Genomic DNA, 20,481 nt, shown 5'->3' on the forward strand with positions numbered 1-20,481 from the left:
TCATAAAAATGTATGATTTGCATATTACAGGCTTTTAACCTGCCCCCCCCCACTCCCCAGATCATGATGGTAGCAAAGGCATAGTAGGAATCTGTCTGTCGAGACATCTTTTCCTGGAGCATAGAGGGAATAATTCTCGATTTCAGGTCAGATGTAATCCTTTTCTAAGGAAGCTTCCTGATGTACTCATTGCAAGATAAGACCCACTTCCCTTTGTTCTTGGCATTGTGTACAAAGAGGAAACAAAAATAATGAGGCACACTGAGCTGTTGTTGGGAAATATAAATATATGCCATTTCTTGTGGCTGAGCAAACATCAGACACCTGTAGTTGGAGGAAGGAAGGGCAAAGTGGGACTTCTAAAAAGAGTACTTCTCCGTCAGAGTTCCTTAGAGAAGAGATGGGCTCCATCATGGCATTCCTCTTGCTCACCTGTGGTCTCTTACCATTGATGACTGAAGCTAAGGGTATGAAATATTCCATTGATTGTTTCTGATTCATCTTAACGAGGCTAGTGGATCATTGATCTTTGCTTTCAAAGGATCTCTTACAGCTAGCTATCACTTGCATCAACTTCTGCTTAGCTATGGTCCTGTCTTAGTGGGGAAAAGATGACTTACAGTCTGTCCACCCATCAGTAAGCCCCACTGAGTTAATGGGCTTGCCAGTGCTGTTTTTTCTAGAAAAAGAGGTGCTGGAGCTCAACATGAACAGCTCCCTTGTTCTATTATATTTTTTTTAAACATAATTTTTATTGATTTTACAGATTACAAAAGATGGTACATACATATACACCTTTTCCACCTTCTTCCCACCCCCCTCCATGGGTCCTCCCCTGCCACAGAAGTATCCCACGCAGGTGAACAGTCAGAAGTGGTCCATTTTATGATTGGGTTTCTGTCCTCCTCCCCCTCCCCTGCCCCCGAAGCCCCCCCCTGCCACCAGGGAGCTCCAGTGAACCAGGGCAGTACGCAGGAGTTCATCCATCCAACCATCTATTGTCATACCAAAAGAAAAAAAGAAAATACAAAAAGAGAAAAAGAGAAAAAAGAGAAGAAAAAAAAAAGACAAAAAGGAAAAAAGACAAAAAAAATCATCATAATTGTTAAATTCATAATTGTTAAACCATATTTTGTGGGCTTCCCCACCCTCCCCCCTTCCCCGGTTTTCCTCCCTTATTTATCATCTTCAACAGTTTCATAGTTCATATTTTATAACATACACCTTTATATCTTATACCACTTTTAAACTAACTATTATCATTTTCGCCTAATGTCCAATCACTGAAAAATCAAACTCCCATTTTTTCTTCCCGTGCCTAATTTTTACCCCCTCTATAGGCCTCCATATTTTCACCTTTTTCCAGAATCAATTCACTTTTTAAACCTATAACTATTCCCAAACTAACCTTACACCCCCCGAGTACCGGCTCCACCCCACCAATCCAGCAAGTTCCATAGTCAGCAGTCCAGTTATAATCCTATTAACCCATCCTTACAGTCACAACTTCACTTTCCCTTCACCCCACCCCCTGTTTACAGTCTTTTGCCATCCAGGCCTCCATATCAGACCCCTGAGCTTCTTCTCTTCTCTGCTTAATTTTTCCTTCTTCCCTGTGGTCATTCTGGAGTTCCAGTAAATCCAATTGTGCCCCCCTCGAAGGGGAGGCACTCCATCCAACTTTTTGTAGAGTAAAATCATCATTTTTTTCGTGGTGGGCTTCATTTTGTGTTAAATCATCACAGTCCTCATCATTGTCATTCTCACATTCGTCTTCTTCAGTTTCAAAAGCTTCATCTTCTAGGAAATCATATTCTGCCATCACCATCTGGAATTGTTGCTGTAACTCTTGCCGTTGTGTCTCCTCTTGACATAGTTCTATTCTTGCTTCCCACATTAAGGTCAAAACAGTCCGCTGAAACTCAGGCGGGTACCTTTTTGTTGACATAGTTCAGTCCTGTCAAGGTCAAAACTTGTCACATGGGGTGGAATATGATCGCAGTCTATTTTCTCGACTCCATTTTAACAAGCTGGCTGCATTCTTAAAAATAAAGTTCGAACTCACATTTCAAAAGCATATAGACCAAAAAAGAATTTCCAAAAAGTCCAGAGATAAAGATAGAAATAAAATTTAACTATAAATCCTGATCAGCTCACTGGGTTGTCTGGGCTGCCGGCTCCCGAGGAAAAGAAAGGTCTTTCTTAGTCTTAACCTCTTTCTGCAGGGACATTTACATCCACAGTCTCTCTCCCCTTTTACCCTGCATTTAGGGGAGATTCTCTTTGATGCCTTTGAGGAATCCTTTTAAGTTAAAATCTTCTGTTTACGGCTTCGGGTTTCTGTTTACTGTCTCTTATGTTACCGTAGGGGGGGGGTGGCTTCCTCTTTTCCCCTCTCTCCCAGGTCCAAATTGTTGCCTTAATTTACATTCCAAAGAATCCAAATTACTCACAGTCTATTCATTTGCTGAATGTTCTTTGAAGAATTGGCCACCTCCACTTCCCAGACTCGCAGCTTCGCACTCTCAGAGCAGCAATGTCAGCCTGTCCGCCGCGGTTCACCTCCTCGCTCTCGGGGGCTTAAACAAAGCCGATCCGGGGAGGAGAGAGCCCGCTTTTGGCGCCGCCAGGCAAAATCCGTCCCCAAAAAGCTCGATTTGGGGTTTTAAGGAGGTTTCGCTTCGCTGGAACGATTCCCTCCACCTCTGAGGCGCCGAGGTCCGCTCCGCTGAGCGGACCCCCGTCTGAGCAAGATGGCGTGGTCAACCGGAAGCCTCCCTTGTTCTATTATAATGGCAATGGCACCTACCTGAGAGGTGCTGGAAGTGAGTTCTGGAGAGTTCCGGCTGATAAAACAACCCTGGGCCTTACTCCCAGGTAAGTGTGCACAGGATTGCAGCCTACATAGAGGTTCCAAAACCCTTAAACGAAACCTCAGACATGTATAACTAAGGGTAGACTGAAATTCCTTCCCCTTAAAACCGACACATCCTTCCCTTGCCAAAATGGGGCATGGTTTTCTGCTGCTTTTAGACGACATCTGAAGGCAGCGTGTTTAGGGAAGTTTTTAATGTTTGATGTTTTAGTATGTGATGTGAGCCACCCAGAGTGGCTGGGGAAACCCAGCCAGATGGCTGACGTATAAATAATGATAATGATAATAATAATAATAATAATAATAATAATAATAATTAATACTAAATAATAATTGGCTTCACCCATACTTACCTTTCTTCACATCTAGGCACAGGTCCACGCTTTCCAGGTCCACATCTTATTTGACTGCTTGTTTTTGGACCTGGCATCCCTGAAAACCCACTCTTTACTGCTGAATTGGAACAAATGGCAATCCTTGGAAAACCCAAATTGCCATTCGATCTGATTCAGTGGTAAAGATTGGGTTTTCCTGGGAAACTGGTGGGTAATATAAATAAAAAAATAAGCACATGGAGATGGACTGAGAAAGCATGGCTGCTGGTCCCAAGTGCCTCTACCACAGCCCAGGTTGGGTGGGATGCTCCAGTGACTACATATGGTACCAGTCTGTGGCACACTGGGGGAGGGGGGAATGCCAGCCGACCACAGGAGACAGCGTGAGAAGCAGTGCCTTGCTCTGTATCCACTGCTTGCTCGCTGCTAGTTTTTGAAGCCACATTCACATGGTATTAGCCACGATCCATATTGATGCTGTAGTTTCTGCTGTGTGTGTGATTTTCTTAAACCAGCTTCAATTCGACTAGAAAACTGAATGCTGAGTAACTGGCAATTGAGACAGCTGTTGCACATGCATGGATGATAACGACACCCTTTCCAGTTAATGAATTGCAGTTCTTATTCTTACATCTTTGTCCCTTGTTTCCATTTCAGTTGGTGATCCCTGTGTCTGCCCATTTATTTACAACGGTAGATCCTATTCCTCTTGCACAAAGGATAAATCTATTTCCGGTAGGATGTGGTGTGCCACAAAAGTTGACCCTGACACGAAAAAAATGATCGAATCTAAATGGAAATATTGTGAGACTAAAGGTGACCTATATTTTCTTCTATTTCTGGTTTCCTATGTCACATGTATGCATAGCCATTTTACTGTAATAAAGTAAACACATCCTCCTCATGAACTTTAAAGCTAGATGTGGGTTCTCCATAGGCATCTGATTGGACATCGTGGAAACAAAATGTTGGATTACATGGGCCTTTGGTCTGATGCAGCAGAACTCTTTCTGTGCTTTTAAAAAGGTTTGGGACTACCATCAGGCTTTCGGTCCGTCGCGCTGGTGGAAAGACGCAGAGACCTCGAGCTCCGAGGTCTCTGGCATCGCGGAGGGGGGGGGAAGTCCGCAGGGCGCGCGGACTCCCCACAAAAACACCGGGAAGAGCGTCCCAGTGGCCTAGTAGCCCAGCAGAAGCTCTGGACGCGATTCCTCCGCTGCCCGGGAGCTCAGTAGAGCGACTGAGAGCCAGCAGAGTGGAGTCGCGGGAGCCATCTTGGGAATCATCTTTACCTCCTTGAAGCGAAGCTCCGAGTCTTCAGCCTGCAAGCGGCAGATTCTTCCCAAGAAAAACAAAGATTTCTACAAAGTAAGTGAAATCTCTATTTGGAACCTTGAAAGAACAATTGGAAAATAGGAAGAGATTCTAGAAAACGGAAGTCGATCTCTTCCTAATGGTAAATCAAGAGGCGCATTAAATATCCCAAAGGCGAAAGGGAATTTAATTGCTTCTGTAACCCGAAAGAAACAATGACTTTCTTTTTACCCTTCTCAACCCCTGGAGCCGGCACCCTACGAAGTACAGCAAGATTACTAAGGGGAAAAGTGCTGTGACGAAAATTGGCGAATGGTGTAATTTGCTTTATGAACAAGGGACTGCAACAATCCAGTTCACCATGTACTGATATTGTGGTTCAGGATCAAGATTCAGAGGACACTTTTGAATGTGAAAGGGACCTTAAATATGTTCTGGATGATGCACAACAGAAAGTTGAAAAGGAAGAAGACGATGTTAACTATGAAGAGAAAAGCTCTAGCTCAATTGAGGAAGCAATTGCTGTGGAGAAATATTACCAACAATGGGAAATGAACATTGAAGAAAATGGGGAGGCTGCAGAAAATACATAGCTGCCAAGTTTTCCCTTTTCTCGCGAGGAAGCCTATTCAGCATAATGGAAAATCCCTTAAAAAAAGGAATAACTTGGCAGCTATGGAAAATATAGTTGGGAGAAGTCAGATGGAGGGGCGGGAAATGCAGAAGGAGGGGAGGGCAGAGGCTGGGATTTTAAAATGGGGTAGATTTGGCGTGGGATGAAAATTAGTAAAAGGGTATTTAGGTTGGTCGAAAAACGGTTTTTGAAATCTTGGCTGGTTAAAGGAGAAGCTGGACTAATTAAGACTCTGGGGAGGGGAGGAGGGTGTGTTTAAAAGAATAATGTTAAGAGTTTGGTTAGAGAATTGATTGTAGGTAAATAATTGATTTTTCTTGAGGGAGGGGGAGGAATGGCTGGGGGAAAAATTGAAGATTTGTACATTAGTATTGTTATGTTTAGTGACGTGGTTGGGCAGATAGCTGCTTATCTTCCTCCCTATTGCCCTGAAGCCCCTGGTGGCGGGGGGGGGGCTCCGCGGGGGGGGGGGGAGGAAGGAATGGAAGGAAACCCAATCATAAAAAATGATCTTCTTTAGAAGGTCATACCCCATGGGTTCCCCTTGTGGCAGGAGGGGACCCGTGGGGAGATGACACGAAGAAGGAGGGAGACAATGTTGACATTTAATGAAAAGGCTTGGAATCAAGAATAAGAAATCCGCTATAAACATATTAAGAAGCTATGGAAACCAGGAAGAGGAGATCTGATGAAGTCACAATCACAATGATAAGCAAGTTAGATATGGATTTTTTTATTGTTTGTTTGTTCACGCTGGAGAAGCAGCTGGGGGGAACCCAGACCTCAATGCTCCTTCTATCTCCGGGCCTCTTGGTGGCAGGGGGGGCGGGGGATGGAGGAGGGGGGGGAGGACAAACTCAGCCTTAAAATGGACTACCTTCGGTCTCAACACCCGCAGGATCTACTGGTGGCAGAAGTGGACTTGTGGGGGGAGAGAGGGAAGGTGGATGGGTACATACCGGTAGCTGCCATGTCTCCCGTTTTCTCCGGGAAACCCCCGATTTTAAAGCCGTTTCCCGCTGTCATCCTGTATGGGTAAAAATCCCGTAATTCACACGGAATTTGCAAACAGAGCCAGGAAGTGCGCGCACGAGTATCACTCTTGACTTTTTCCTATCTCTATGGACACGTCTGTTCCCGGTACAAAGGCTTGCTTTGTGAGCAGAGCCAGGAGGAAGTGCGCCCACGGGGATCACTCTTTACCTTTTCTCTATGGTGCTAGCTGCTTCCGCTCTGCTTCCGCGGCTTACATTTTCTGTAGGCTCTCTTCCCTTCCCCCTTGGCACCACGTTTGGGGATCCCTGCTTTTGGTGGGGGTAAGTTCTCTTTCAGAAGAGCAAGTCTGGGCTGGTGGAAGGAATCCTGCAAATATCAGATGGTGCCACTTTACGAGGTTTGTGTGTGTGTGTGTGTTATCTCTCCTTAATTTTTTTTGCATGCACATTTCTTCAGATATCTGATATCAAGTATCTGAAGAAAGCTCATACCCATAACAAACTTAGTTGGTCTCTAAGGTGCTACTGGACAATTTTTGGAAGGATTCTTTTAAGGATTTTTTTTAGGGAAAAAAAAAGTTTAAGGATTTGATTCTTTTAAAGGAATTTTTGGGAAGAGTTTTTTCAAGTTTTTTTTTATTTTGGCTATGGCAGACCAACATGGCTATCTACCTGTATTTTTTTTAAATAATAATCCCTAATGCCATGTTTCTAGAGCTAGATGGGCTACTGGTCTGATCCCACTCATGCTGGACTACAAAGCTCTTAACAGCTTGGGATCAGTTTACTTGAGAGATTGCCTTCCCCCATGTATTCCCAACTCAACTGCTTTGATCTGAGAAAACTAGCACAGTTACTGGTTCCACATAAAACACCTGCACTTCTGAGAAATCAATATTTTAGTGTGGCAGCACAAGTAGACTTTGGAACTCCCTGCCTGTTGATTCCAGGCAGGCACCTTCACTACTTTTTCTTTCCCCCTTTTTTTTGGTGCTTGCAAAAACAAATAAATGTTTGTTTAGGCAAGCCCATCCAGACATGTAAAATGTGGACATGTATTTTAATCTGCTTTTTAGCATATGGTTCATTTGTAATTATTTTTAAATATTTTAAATAGCTGCATGTAACTTTTTACTGATGAAATTTAAATGGTTATAAAAATCAAATTATGATAGTAATAAATGCGCAATGGAATACAGTTTTTTCATAACAAAACAGTTTATTAGAGCAACAGCATAATAAAGGAAGAAATAATTAGCAGCACATATATTAATATGAATGTTTTGAACTGTTGGTAGATCTCTGTCCTCTATAAAACTGTTATATTCCCTATTAAAGCTATCTAAGGCTTTATACATATTATACTTTTAAAGCACACAGACTCCAAGAATTCTGGGAGCTGTAGCTTACCCCAAAAGAGCTATAACTCCCAGCATCCTTAACGAACCACAGCTTCCTGGGTGCTGCTTTTTCTAGGTGTTTTAAATGTATGGTGTGCACTCAGCCTAAGCCTAGACTCCACTTTCTTGAGCCTTTTATCTTCCTTCAGCACACCTTTAACTCCTTTATCACTCCCTACTTATACTCCTCCTCCTCCTAGGTAAAGGTAAAGGGACCCCTGACCATTAGGTCCAGTCGTGACCGACTCTGGGGTTGCGCGCTCATCTCGCATTATTGGCCAAGGGAGCCGGCGTATAGCTTCCAGGTCATGTGGCCAGCATGACAAAGCCGCTTCTGGCAAACCAGAGCAGCACATGGAAACGCCGTTTACCTTCCCGCTGTAGCGGTTCCTATTTATCTACTTGCATTTTGACGTGCTTTCGAACTGCTAGGTTGGCAGGAGCTGGGACCAAGCAACGGGAGCTCACCCCGTCACAGGGATTCGAACCGCCGACCTTCTGATCAGCAAGCCGTAAGCTCAGTGGTTTAACCACAGCGCCACCTGGGTCAGCACACCTTTAACTCCTTTATCACTCCCTACTTATACTCCTCCTCCTCCTAATAATATATTTAAAGTTTTTGTTGGAAGTGATTGTCTTTATGTTTTTAGCAATGTGCTCCTAAAATTTTATGTAATTTTACCATCCCTTATTGTCTGCTTGCATTTCTTTTGCCAAATTCCTGTTCTATTCTGTTCTCGCATGGACAAAACTTCCATTTTTAGGAAACCTTATTGCCTCTAATTGCTTCCTTTACTCTGCTTATATACTGGCATATTCTTGGCCTTGGTGGTACCTTTTCTGATCTGCGGTATGCATGCCAGTTCTAATTTTGTGTTTTTAAACAACTCCCAAGCATTTCAGAGAGATTTGACCCCCTTGGTTTTGCCTATTAACTTCCTTTTTATCAATCCCTTCATTTTGGGGTGGTTTCCTTTTTTGAAGTCAAATGTGACCATGTTGAGTTTTCTTAGCAATTTGCATGTATATTTAACATAATAGCTTTATGGCCACTGCTCTCAACTGGTTCAACAACACTTACATCTCCTTATATCAATGCTGTCCTCCAAGACCAAGCACACCAGTTTGCCTATTTTGGGTCAGTAAAGAAAGGAGTTCAGAACACTCCTTCCACAGCACCCTGCCTTTTACCACACAAAATATTTATCTCCTAGCTAGATTCACCTTCAAATTGGAGCCTGGCTGATGAAAATGTGAAATTGGAGGAATGACTTGTTAGAAGTAAGCCTTGCAATAGTGATGGTGGTGGGAGGGTGGGCAAGATTCCATAGTCCTGAAACATGCATTTTAGAATTGGGTGCACACAAATGATTGTCGTGGACCCACACTGCCATTAGTTTGTCCTTATTTGAAATGATTATTAGTATTTTTTTTTAGCATGGTCTACCATGTCCTAAGATCTGTCCTTGGATGGTGTGGGATTCACTGCAGCTTGTGCTTCTCCCGCATTATTCAGATAATGTTGGGAAGATCTGGGCCACATGGGCAGAGCTCATAATAAAAACCAGTGTGCTAAAGTGGTTGGAGTGCTAATCTAGAACCTTGGAGACTAGAGTTCAAATCCCCAATCAGCCATGAAGCTCACTGGGCGACCTTGGGCCAGTCATTCAGCTTAACCTACCTCATAGGGTTATTGTTATTGTTATTGTTATTGTTTTGTTTTTAAAGGATCAAGTAGCAGGTGTTGAGGAAAGGTCTGTATCTGAGAGCATGGAGAACTGTTTCCAGTTAGGGTAAACAGATATTAGATTAGATTTGGGATGTCAGAGAATACCAGATTTTGCTGCAAAACCAGTCATCAGACCAGTGCAAACAGGCCACAGACCTGCAGTTTAGTTCTTTAGATCTACAACTCTTTCTGAGGGTTGGTTCAACTATTGTACTTAGGAGGTCAACTGACGGCTTGCTCTCTTTGAATGATTGATTGATTGATTGATTGCTTTAACGGTGCAAAGCTGCTTGGAGCAGCTTTAAGGCATCGTGCCTTAAGTAAAAACACTTTGAAAATTCTGCAGGAAGTGTGTAACTGTTACATAGCTGCCAAGTCTATGTAATCTTCTGATTTCTTCCGGTGCCGCTCTGCCCATGTCTGGGCACTGGAAATCGGGCAGCGCCGGCACCGGAAGTTGCTTCTACGCATGTCTGGACATGCGTAGAAGCGACTTCCGGTGCCAGCGCTGCTGATCCCTTATTTTTTTAACCCGGACTTGGCAGCTATGTGGGTATGTTTTTTTATGTTTTGTTCTGTTTATATAAAACTAATAAAAATTATTATAAAAAAATAAAATAAAATAAATAAAAAGGTTAGGGACTACCATCAGTAGCTTGTATAGATTTCCTTATGCCCGAACTATTACAAATCTCCTTCCGAAGATCAGATGAAAATTGCTTCAAGCAACAAGATCTCTGAAGAAATGAAACACATCACCAGTATGTTAATTTGAAGAAATGGTTCAAACTATTTACCTAAGAGGCACTTTTGTACAAATATTTCCTACTAATAATTGATAAAGATTGCATAGACCAGGCACCCCCAAACTTCGGCCCTCCAGATGTTTTTGACTACAATTTCCATCTTCCCTGACCACTGGTCCTGTTAGCTAGGGATCATGGGAGCTGTAGGCCAAAACATCTGGAGGGCTGCAGTTTGGGGATGCCTGGCATAGACCATAAAAGTCACATGTCATTTTTTCTAATATTACTGATATTACATTGGCATAAATGCCAGCTATCCTCATGTCTTGTTTTATATCTAGTATAACTAAATTCATTCACTTAATCTTTCTTTATAGTTTCTTGTTTCTTTAACATTATTATTATTATTTTTTAATAATTACTTTTATTAAGGATTTCCGTGGGTTATAAAGGTAGTGCAGTGTCTCATGCATCATTTTTACACATCAATTTTACTTGTTGAGACATTATGAGGAAGGGGGGAAAGAGGTGGGTGGGATGGGGAGTTAAGTGTGGTGGATTGTCAATGTTTCTGTTTTTCTAATGTTTCTTTAACATTATTGTCAATTGAGCAATTGTCACTTGCTCTCACAGGCTCCTGACCAATTCTTTTGTCCTTGGTTTGTAGCTATATTTCTAAGCCTTTGTAAAGGAGATCCCTGGCAAGGTTTATATATATGTGACTTGTTCACCATTTTGTTTTATTTATTTTTTTGTATTTTGTGATCATCGCTAGTATGTTTCAATGTATATAATCTCACTCTGTTTGGGTCTAGAGCATGGAGGTAATGATAAAGGACGGCCCTGTGTCTTCCCCTTAGTGTACAATGGCCAAACCTTCAACACCTGCATCACTAATGGAACGTCGGATTACTGGTGTGCAACAACAAGGAACTTTGACAAGGACGGGAAATGGAGCTTGTGTGCTGATACCAGTGAGTATGATGCAGGGGGCTGGAATAACAGGAGTGGTTGGCCGGATGAATAATTAGTCAAGGCACCTTGTAGGCCAAGGAGAGTGAGAGGGAAGTTCAGTATTTCCCAATCTGGTGTCCTCCAGACATTATAACTGCAGTTTCCATCACCACTGACCAGTGGCTATAATTGTTGGGGGAAGACTGATGTGAAACACCTGGAAGGCCCCAAGTTGGGAGCACTTGCTTTGCATGCAAAACATCAAAATTTCATTCCCCAGAATCTCCAGGTAGGGCTGGAAGAGTGTCCTTGCCAGTCAGAATAGACAACCCCAAGCTAGGTAGTTTGGACTCAGCTACATTGCTCATGTTATAATGCTATAACTGCATTATAAACATGTGATACCAGTTGGCTCTGTAGAGCACACAACTTTGTGCAATTTCACATAGTTTTTGTTATAACAATTTAATTTATGACTTGTTTAAAGTGTTTTCCCCCTGTGTGTTGATCTAGCCTATGTCAGCTTTCTACTTTCTTATGAAAAATTTGCTTAGTCTTAGCATTCCTGAGCACAGTTCCAGGTTCAGGCCAGCACATCTGAGATGACAGATTTGGATAGCACCATAGAGAACTGAGTAAATAGTCTTCAGAACAGTGATAAAAGGATTAGTTAGATGAACCACAAGTCACACATTATATAAAAGCTTGGTACACAGTATATAATAGTTTTGTGAGCTTATATGAGAATAAGTGGTTTGGTAGAAGTTATAGAAAAAGAAATGATATAGGACTCAGCTACATTAGTCAAAAACAGTGTAATAATAATAATAATAATAATAATTTATTTGTACCCCACCCATCTAGCTGAGTCTCCCCAGCTACTCTGAGCGGCTACTCTGAGCGGCTCCCAATCGAGTGTTTAAAACAATCAGCATTAAATATTAAAAGCTTCCCTAAACAGGGCTGCCTTCAGATGTCTTTTAAAATTAGGATAGCTGTTTATTTCCTTGACATCTGATGGGAGGGCGTTCCACAGGGCGGGCGCCATTACCGAGAAGGCCCTCTGTCTGGTTCCCTGTAACCTCACTTCTCGCAATGAGGGAACCACCAGAGAAGGCCCTCAGCGCTGGATCTGAGTGTCCCGGCTGAACGATGGGGGTGGAGATGCTCCTTCAGGTATACAGGACCGAGGCCATTTAGGGCTTTAAAGGTCAGCACCAACACTTTGAATAGTGCTCAGAAATGTACTGGGAGCCAGTGTAGATCTCTCAGGACTGGTGTTATGTGGTCCCGGAGGTCGCTCCCAGTCACCAGTCTAGCTGCAGCATTCTGGATTAGTTGCAGTTTCTGGGTCACCTTCAAAGGTAGCCCCACGTAGAGTGCATTGCAGTAATCCAAGTGGGAGATAACCAGAGCATACACCACTCTGGCGAGACAGTCCGCCGGCAGGTAGGGTCTCAGCCTGTGTACCAGATGGAGCTGATAGACAGCTGCCCTGGACACAGAATTAACCTGCGCCTCCATGGACTGCTGGGAATCCAAAATGACTCCCAGGCTGCGCACCTCGTCTTTCAGGGGCACAGTTGCCCCATTTAGGGCGAGGGAGTCCTCCACACCTGCCCACCTCCTGGTTCCCTGTAACCTCACTTCTCGCAATGAGGCAACCACCAGAAGGCTCTCAGCGCTGGATCTGAGTGTCCGGGCTGAACAGGACCGAGGCCATTTAGGGCTTTAAAGGTCAGCACCAACACTTTGAATAGTGCTCAGGAATGCACTGGGAGCCACCTGCCACACCTGCCTGCCTCCTGTCTCCCACAAACAGTATTTCTGTCTTGTAAGGATTCAGCCTCAATCTGTTAGCCGCCATCCACCCTCCAACCGCCTCCAGGCACTCACAGAGGACATTCACCGCTTTCACTGGTTCTGATTTTAAAGCGAGGTAGAGCTGGGTGTCATCTGCATACTGATGAACACCCAGCCCAAACCCCCTGATGATCTCTCCCAGTGGTTTCATATACTGTGTTTCCCACATTTTAAGATGTAGTCATAAAGTAAGCCATAGCAGGGTTTTTAAACATTTGCAAAATATAAGACATACCCCCAAAATAAGCCATACTTCCGCGCCAGACTGCCAAGTGCCCCAGCCAGCCAGCGGGACCCAGCACGCCGGCCGCAGAAGGAAGAGGAGGAGGCCTGCTGGGTCGGCGTCTGGAACTGGCTACTGCTGCTGTGCCATGCTGTGTCGTTCCGTGCCTTGCGGAGCCAGACAACAAGCGCCCCAGCCAGCCAGCCAGCCAGCCAGCCGGACCCAGCACGCCAGCCGCGGCAGGAGGAGGGGGAGGCGGCTTGCCGGGTTGGCGCCTAGCAGCGTTGTGGTGTTGCTGGCTTCCGGAGGCTCGGGCGCTGCTGGGTAGGCTGTCTCCGGTCCTTGTGCTTGTGCCTCTTACGGTACTCAGCAACTCACTGCCATTTTCCTTTCCCTTCGTTTCCCTTCTGTCTTGCTCTCCTACACACTTTTGGTCTGTTTTCCGCTCGTCTTTCCACCTCCTCTTCCCTCTCACTCTTCTCCTCCCCAGGCTGCTGTCTTCCGGAGGCTCGGGCACTCAGCACAGCACTGCTGGGCGCCTACCCGGCAGGTTGCCTCCGGTCCTTTTGTTTGAGCCTCTTACTCAGCAACTCATTGCCATTTTCCTTACTCTTCCCTTTTGTTGTACTTCAGCCTCCTGTCTTTCCCTTCGTTTCCCTTCTGTCTTGCTCTCCTACACACTTTCAGTCTGTTTTCTGCTCATCTTTCCACCTCCTCTTCCCCCCTCGCAGGCTCTCTCTGCATTCCCTCGCCTTCCTGCCTCTCCCACACCGCGTTTTCTCACCTCCAAATACTCCTCCCTACCTCCTCATTCCCTCTTGTCCTTCCTTGGTGCTTTCCCATTTCACTCTTTTTACCACTCTTTATTATCTGTTAGTGTCTATAATGAATGAGAAAAAGAGCAAGAGGATTTTCTTTCTCTTTGTTCCCCTTTGCTCTTCCCGTACACGTCGCAAGGTTTCTCAGCACAACTTTCATAAATTGACACAAGGTGAGCCTCCTTATTTCTGAATTCCTTGTAACTATAAAATGTTTACATAAAATCAGCTGTCCCCCCGATACTCTTCTCTTTCACTATTTCTCCTTTGGGGTAGCTGTTTTCTGCGTCAGTTTAACTATTGAGAAACTTGGTGCCACTTCTGAGGTGTCTCACTGTTCTGCTTTCCTCTTTGCCACAAAAGTACGGTAGCCCCCTTTTCTCGATATAAATAGTTTTCGTAGATATAAATTAATAGAAGTAAATCTATTGTACTTCCCAGAACTTGTTAGTTGGAAGCATTCTTTCCATTTTTTAATCATTTGGGCTATAGGTTTCATTGGAACCGTTTAACATAAATGATATTTTGTCTACTCTGTTCTCATTTTCCAGGAAGTCCTCCAAGTGTCGGCTGTAAATATCAATGGGTGGATGGATAAATGAAAGACCACTGGGTGCGCCGACTAGAAGCCTTGCTTAGTGGGTTGTGCTGCAAATAATTTGGAAGAATGATGACCCTGTTACCAATATATAAAGTCTGACCCTATATAACCCTGATGGTGGCCTAAAAATAAATAAGATGTGGCAGTGGGAGATTATTAATCTTTGTCAAACTGTATCTTTGTGCTACAAAAATAAAGCATTTCTTTTAGTTTGCTGGGCAGCATAAAAAAGTATGATGAGTCATCACTATGAAATATGATGAGTGCGGGAAAAAGTTTTTGCAACTGCATGAATGAGATTGCATAGTCTTCATAGGATGAATGAAAATATGTACATGTGGCTGGTTGTATGTGAGAGTTTGTGTGTTCTATCACAGACTTCACCCAAACATCCAAAAGCTTCCCAAGTGGTCTGTAGCTTTCACTGGTTTATGTCAAAGAAATAACTGTAGTAGATAAAGTGAGTATGATTCAGTATTCAGAGATATCCTAGTTAAAGCCAGCAGCAAGCATCAACCAAGCAAAGCTCTCATGCCCAGCCAATGCCCTCAGCCCTTAAGGGGGTAGCCCTGCCACCCCATTCAACTGTTGGCACTTCCTTTGAAAATTCTACCTTCTCAGCCCCTCTCCTTGGATAGAACTTAATGCAAACACCTCAGATCAATACTTTCTGTACTAAAAAAATGCAGACGGACAGTGTCACCCACTCCTAACTCAGACAGCAACTTTTGAAGGATATCATGGTTGATGGTATTGAAAGTAGCTGAGAGGTCAATGAGAATTAAGAGAGACACATTTCCCCTATCTCTCTCCTGACAGAGGTCATCACAGAGGGCGACCAAAGCAGGTTGTGTGCCCAAATCAGGCCTAAACCTTGATTGAAATGGGTTCATTTGATAAAAACCTTAACATTTACTTCTTTCAATATGAGAAATGTTGGTGGCACAAAATTGCATATGCATAGTATGTATAATAGTTTCTCATTTGCACATATTTGTGACTAACCATCATGAATAGAAAGAACATTTCATAGAACTTGTGGCATATTGAGTTTATTAATAAGAAGGATTCGTTTGTTATTGATCAACAGGATTACCTGGAACTGTTTGCCTGAATCAATAAGATGGTTTCAGAGAAGCCTGCATTCCCAGGGGCAGGAAATTGTTCATTTTGCAAGATTAAATAAATAATAATAATTAAAAAAATCACAGACACTTTTACAGAACCGGACACAAATCTCTCATGCTGTTTGCTTTTCCAAGCTTCACTTCATTCCACTAGGGTGCTCTGAGAACAAAAATGAACCCTGTTCCCATTTTCAATTAATGGGTGTTGAAGGAATTGAGTTCATTCTAATTATGTCAAGCTTGTTGCATCATTGCATTGCTTGTTATATAAGAAGTTGGTTTCTTGGAAGATTAAGAAGAATATAAAATCATGGAAGAATAACAATCTATCTATTCTGGGCAGAGTAAGAGCGGTTAAAATATTTCTAGTACCGAAATTGCTATACTTATTTCAAGTAATTCCACTACCCATTAGAGAAATATGGTTTAAAACATGGAATAACACATTTAAAAATTGGATCTTTGGGAGCAAAAGAGTGAGAACCCCAGACATAGTAAATTACACACCACAAGAAGAGATGGGATGGGGAATTCCGAACTTAGAACTTTCTTATGAAACATTCCAATTAAAAATTTTAATAGATATTGGATACAAAGAGGGGATTAAATGGATAAGACTGGAACATGAAATAAACAAAAGGAATAGGAAGGGAAGGAATATTTAATAGAGACATCAACACGGCTTGGAAGAACACAATACAGTGGTACCTCGGTTTATGAACACAATTGGTTCTGGAAGTCTGTTCATAAACTGAAGCGTTCATAAACTGAAGCAAACTTTCCCATTGAAAGTAATGGAAAGTAGACTAATCCGTTCCAGACGGGTCCGCGGAGTACTCAACCTGAAGCGTACTTAACCCGAAGCATGGGTGTAATTGGTTCCGGAAGTCTGTTCATAAACTGAAGCGTTCATAAACTGAAGTGAACTTTCCCATTGGAAGTAATGGAAAGTGAATTAATCCGTTCCAGATGGATCCGCGGCGTTCATAAACCGAAAATTCATAAACCGAGGTGTTCATAAACCGAGGTTCGTCTGGCCCAAGGAAGACCGGGTTAGGAATTTGGAAAAAATGGAACATAAAATGGATGCCAATATATTCAAGGTGGATGCCGTTAAAATATATGCAGAAGGGCCAAAGGGAACTTGGATGGTGGAAAAAATTAGAAGACCAGGGATTCTATAAATTAAAAGATATGTTTGATTAAGATGGGAATTTAATTACAAAAAAAGCTCTTTTAGAAAAATTGGGAAAACAATATTGGCTGAAAGTAGAAGGATTCTATGATTTAATAAAAACAGGAAGAGGAGAGGAGACAATGAGGACAGAAATGAAAATAGATATGGTGCTGAACAAAAGACAAATAACGGAGAAAGGGAAGGCAGGGCTGATATATAAACTGATGATAAGAGACAAAGACAGATTGACAAGGATAATTCAGATCAAATGGGAGCAGGAAGGTATGATTCATTCAAACACGGTACAAGAAATGATGAAGAATATAAACAATATCAAAATAGAAAAGTTAAGTAGAAAATTAAGTAGAAAAAATTAAGTAGAAAATTTATACTAAAATGGTATAGAACCCCGGCACACATGGCGTACATAGTGAAAGGATTTAGCCCCAGATGCTGGCATTGCGGTCGCAAAAAAGGATTCTGTTCACACATGTGGTGGGAATGTACTGTCGTACCTTGGGTTACGAACACCTCGGGTTACGACCAATTCAGGTTATGAACTGCGCAAACCCGGAAGTATTTTTGCACCGCGCGCAGTCTGCGCATGCGCAAAGTGCAAAATTTGTGAAAATCGCGCTTTGCGCATGCGCAAAATGGCGTTTCGGGTTACGAGCATTTTGGGTTATGAACTGCGTTCCGGAATGCATCGTGTTCGTAACCGGATGTTCCACTGTAATCTGGTTAAGAAACATTGGCAGAGGATCATAAATGTAATTTCAGGACTATTCCAAATAAACATAGAAATTAATAGGGACTTGCTATTTTCAGGAATATTGGGAAACAATAAGGTAAAAAAGTAATAATCAAGAGTTGTATAAGATCATGATTTTAGCTGGAATGGCAGTTATTGCTCTAGGATGGAAAGAAAAAGCTAAATGGAATATGGAAAAATGGAACGATTATGTTTTTGAATATGTACAATCAGAAATATTTGACAGAGATAGTGGCAGAGGATAGATGGGAAAATAAATGCCCAAAATTCACAAACTAGTGGCCATTTTATAGGAATTAGGTAGAAAGGGGAGAAGCCAACCCGAATATACAAGCACAAATAAACAGACTGTGTACATGGCTAAAGATATGAAGAAGAATGACCTGATCAGGGGGGAGGGTGGGAAGGGAGGGGGGAGGACTGGGGGGGAAGGCAATTGTAAAGATACGTGGAATGAACGTACACCTTTGTTATGTAAAACTAGTAAAATAAATTATTTTTTTTTAAAAAAGAGATGCTCCTCTGCCTTCATCGACCTTAGCCAGATCTTTGTTCTCTGCAAGGTGCTGAATGAGCACTGTACTGTACAAGTGGTACATGGTTGAGCAAGAGACATACACCAACCGAAAAATAATGGTTTCTTCATCCATGTGACTTCAGCAAGCATTTCAATTTCAAATATTCTGATTATTTCCAATCTTAGTTGTGTTTTCATTTCATTAATTTAGGAGTGCTACCCCTACCCCCCCTGACTACACCCATGGTTACATGTCTTGGAATTGCTAATAGATTTAAGCAATGATGGAGCTCTTTGAAGGGAGTGTGGAGAGTTAGTGTGTCAGGAATATAACAACCCCCCCCCCCCGACCAGTGCTATTTTTCTAGAAAAAGAGGTGCTGGAACTCACAAGGAACACCTCCCTTGTTCTCTTAAATTGTCAATGGCGCCCACCTGGGAGGTGCTGGAACTCAGTTACAACGAGTTCCAGTTTTTTAAAAAGGCCCTACTCCCCACTCCCAGAACAAAACTGCTAATTCTCAGTGGCAGTGCCATACTTCTGAAGCTAAGGTGTTGCCTTCAGGGTTTTGCAGCTAGCAATGAATTATAGCTCAGACCTAACATTAATGATTTGCTCATTGTAATTTCAGAAGTATTATGTATGTGGGAAATCCCATGCCAAAGCAGTGCAGGGATACAGGAAAGGGTAGAAAAAACCAGAGCTAATTTGTCATGGCCCAACCCAGCTGCCCATATATGACCTTGGTGTCTGAAGCAGCATCTGTATACTCTGTCTTTCATTTCATGTCATGAACCAATTCTTCTTTAATGCTCTTGTTTGTGAACATTTTTATTAGGTACAGTGGTATCTCGGGTTACAGATGCTTCAGGTTACAGACGCTTCAGGTTACAGACTCTGCTAACCCAGAAATAGTACCTCGGGTTAAGAACTTTGCTTCAGGATGAGAAACTTTATTTTAATTGCCGGATTTATACTGATAATATTAGCTGTATTGATTTCTGTTCTGAACCAAGGATGAAAATGCAACCAGGGATAATTATATTTCATTTTCTGCTTCCAACAGAATTTTCAAATCTTATGTCTATGAATCACATGGGTCTTAACCTCTTCTTTACCCTAGAAACCTCGTCTTATCACCCTAGAAACAAGACACATCATGCACAATGCATGATGCACAAGGCATCATGCACAATTTAATCAGCAGCTTTTCCTTATCTTCCTTGAATTTGGAGTTTCAACTTCTACCCTTCTACCAATGTTTCTTAATGTCGATTTTCTCCATGGAATGGCTTAGATATTCCGTGAACATTTTCCAATCTTTATCTATTTTCTGATCGGATATCCCTTTAGCTTTTCGGTTTTTTTTTTTTGCCAAATTTTGATATATCAACAATTTTATTTGCCACTCGACCTTATAGCAGATATGTGAAGGGTTCAAAAAACGATTAAAAAAGTAAGGGAAAAAACAGAAAGAGGTATACATGAGATTGAGGAAATACAAAGCACAATGCAGAAAAGGCGAGAAGTCAACACGGTTGGTGGGGTGGTTGAAGGGTGAAGGGGATAATTGGGGTTTTCTCTTTTTGTTTGTAAAAGTTTTTAATATGTGGTGTTGGTTTGTATTGTTTGTTGTGTTGATTTTTGATTCTTGAAATAAATTTAAATTTTCTATTAAAAAATGTTTCTTAATGTCTATCTATTTACTTTTGTGTTTTTCACATCTCCAGAATATGGAGGGAACGCCAATGGCCAGCCCTGTGTCTTCCCCTTTACTTACAAGAGCCGGACATTCTATACTTGCAGCAATGAAGATGATCCACTTGGGAGGCTCTGGTGTGCCACTACGGGGGACTATGATAAGGAGTAGAAGTGGAGCTATTGTGTCGACACCCATACAGAATTCTAACAGATGTTGTTAAGATGGTGATTGGGTTGCCTAGGCAAGTTGTTGGTAGACCAAAGAGAAAGACAATGTGATTCGATGAGTAGATGTAAAAAGAAACTTGGACGAAAGCTTATATTGTGTAGAAAGGGTGCTGTCTAGACAGGTGGAGAAGAGCACAGCTTGATGATGGAGCACATACGTTAAATGCCTAATGTGACAAATTCAGTCTGTGACTTCTGCAGTTAATTTCTTTTTAGGAGGAAAGGTTTGAAAAGACCATGGGGAGCCACGGCTACTCAAGGTAATGCAGGGCTCAGTAAATCAATGGTTCATCTTGGTCTAGGACAGCACCAGCTCTTCCTATCTGTTGTGACGTGCGGTTTGTGATTTCAGCTCTCTTGACAAAACATGCTGGAGACAGTTCTCTAGTAACAGCTCTTTATTAAAGTGAACAAGACTGAAGACTGAGGAGAGGAAAGCTACATTTATAGGGACAGGGGACTAGCTAGAAAG

The 20,481-nt window shown here is 42.5% G+C and overlaps 1 protein-coding gene across 1 annotated transcript in view; it reads left to right on the forward strand.

Moving 5' to 3' along the window:
• Nucleotides 1-14,643, forward strand: part of LOC148683934 (matrix metalloproteinase-9-like) — a 36,954-nt gene extending 22,311 nt beyond the window's left edge. The window contains exons 7-8 of the mRNA XM_088654661.1: nucleotides 10,844-11,002; nucleotides 14,438-14,643. Coding sequence (XP_088510787.1) covers nucleotides 10,844-11,002; nucleotides 14,438-14,484 — 206 coding nt within the window. The 3' untranslated portion in view covers nucleotides 14,485-14,643. The remainder of the gene's footprint in view (nucleotides 1-10,843; nucleotides 11,003-14,437) is intronic.
• The last annotated feature ends 5,838 nt before the right edge of the window (nucleotides 14,644-20,481 follow it).

The sequence above is a fragment of the Zootoca vivipara genome, chromosome 12 (assembly GCF_965207765.1).
Source record: "Zootoca vivipara chromosome 12, rZooViv2.hap1.1, whole genome shotgun sequence".
In the NCBI taxonomy this organism is placed as follows: Eukaryota; Metazoa; Chordata; class Lepidosauria; order Squamata; family Lacertidae; genus Zootoca; species Zootoca vivipara.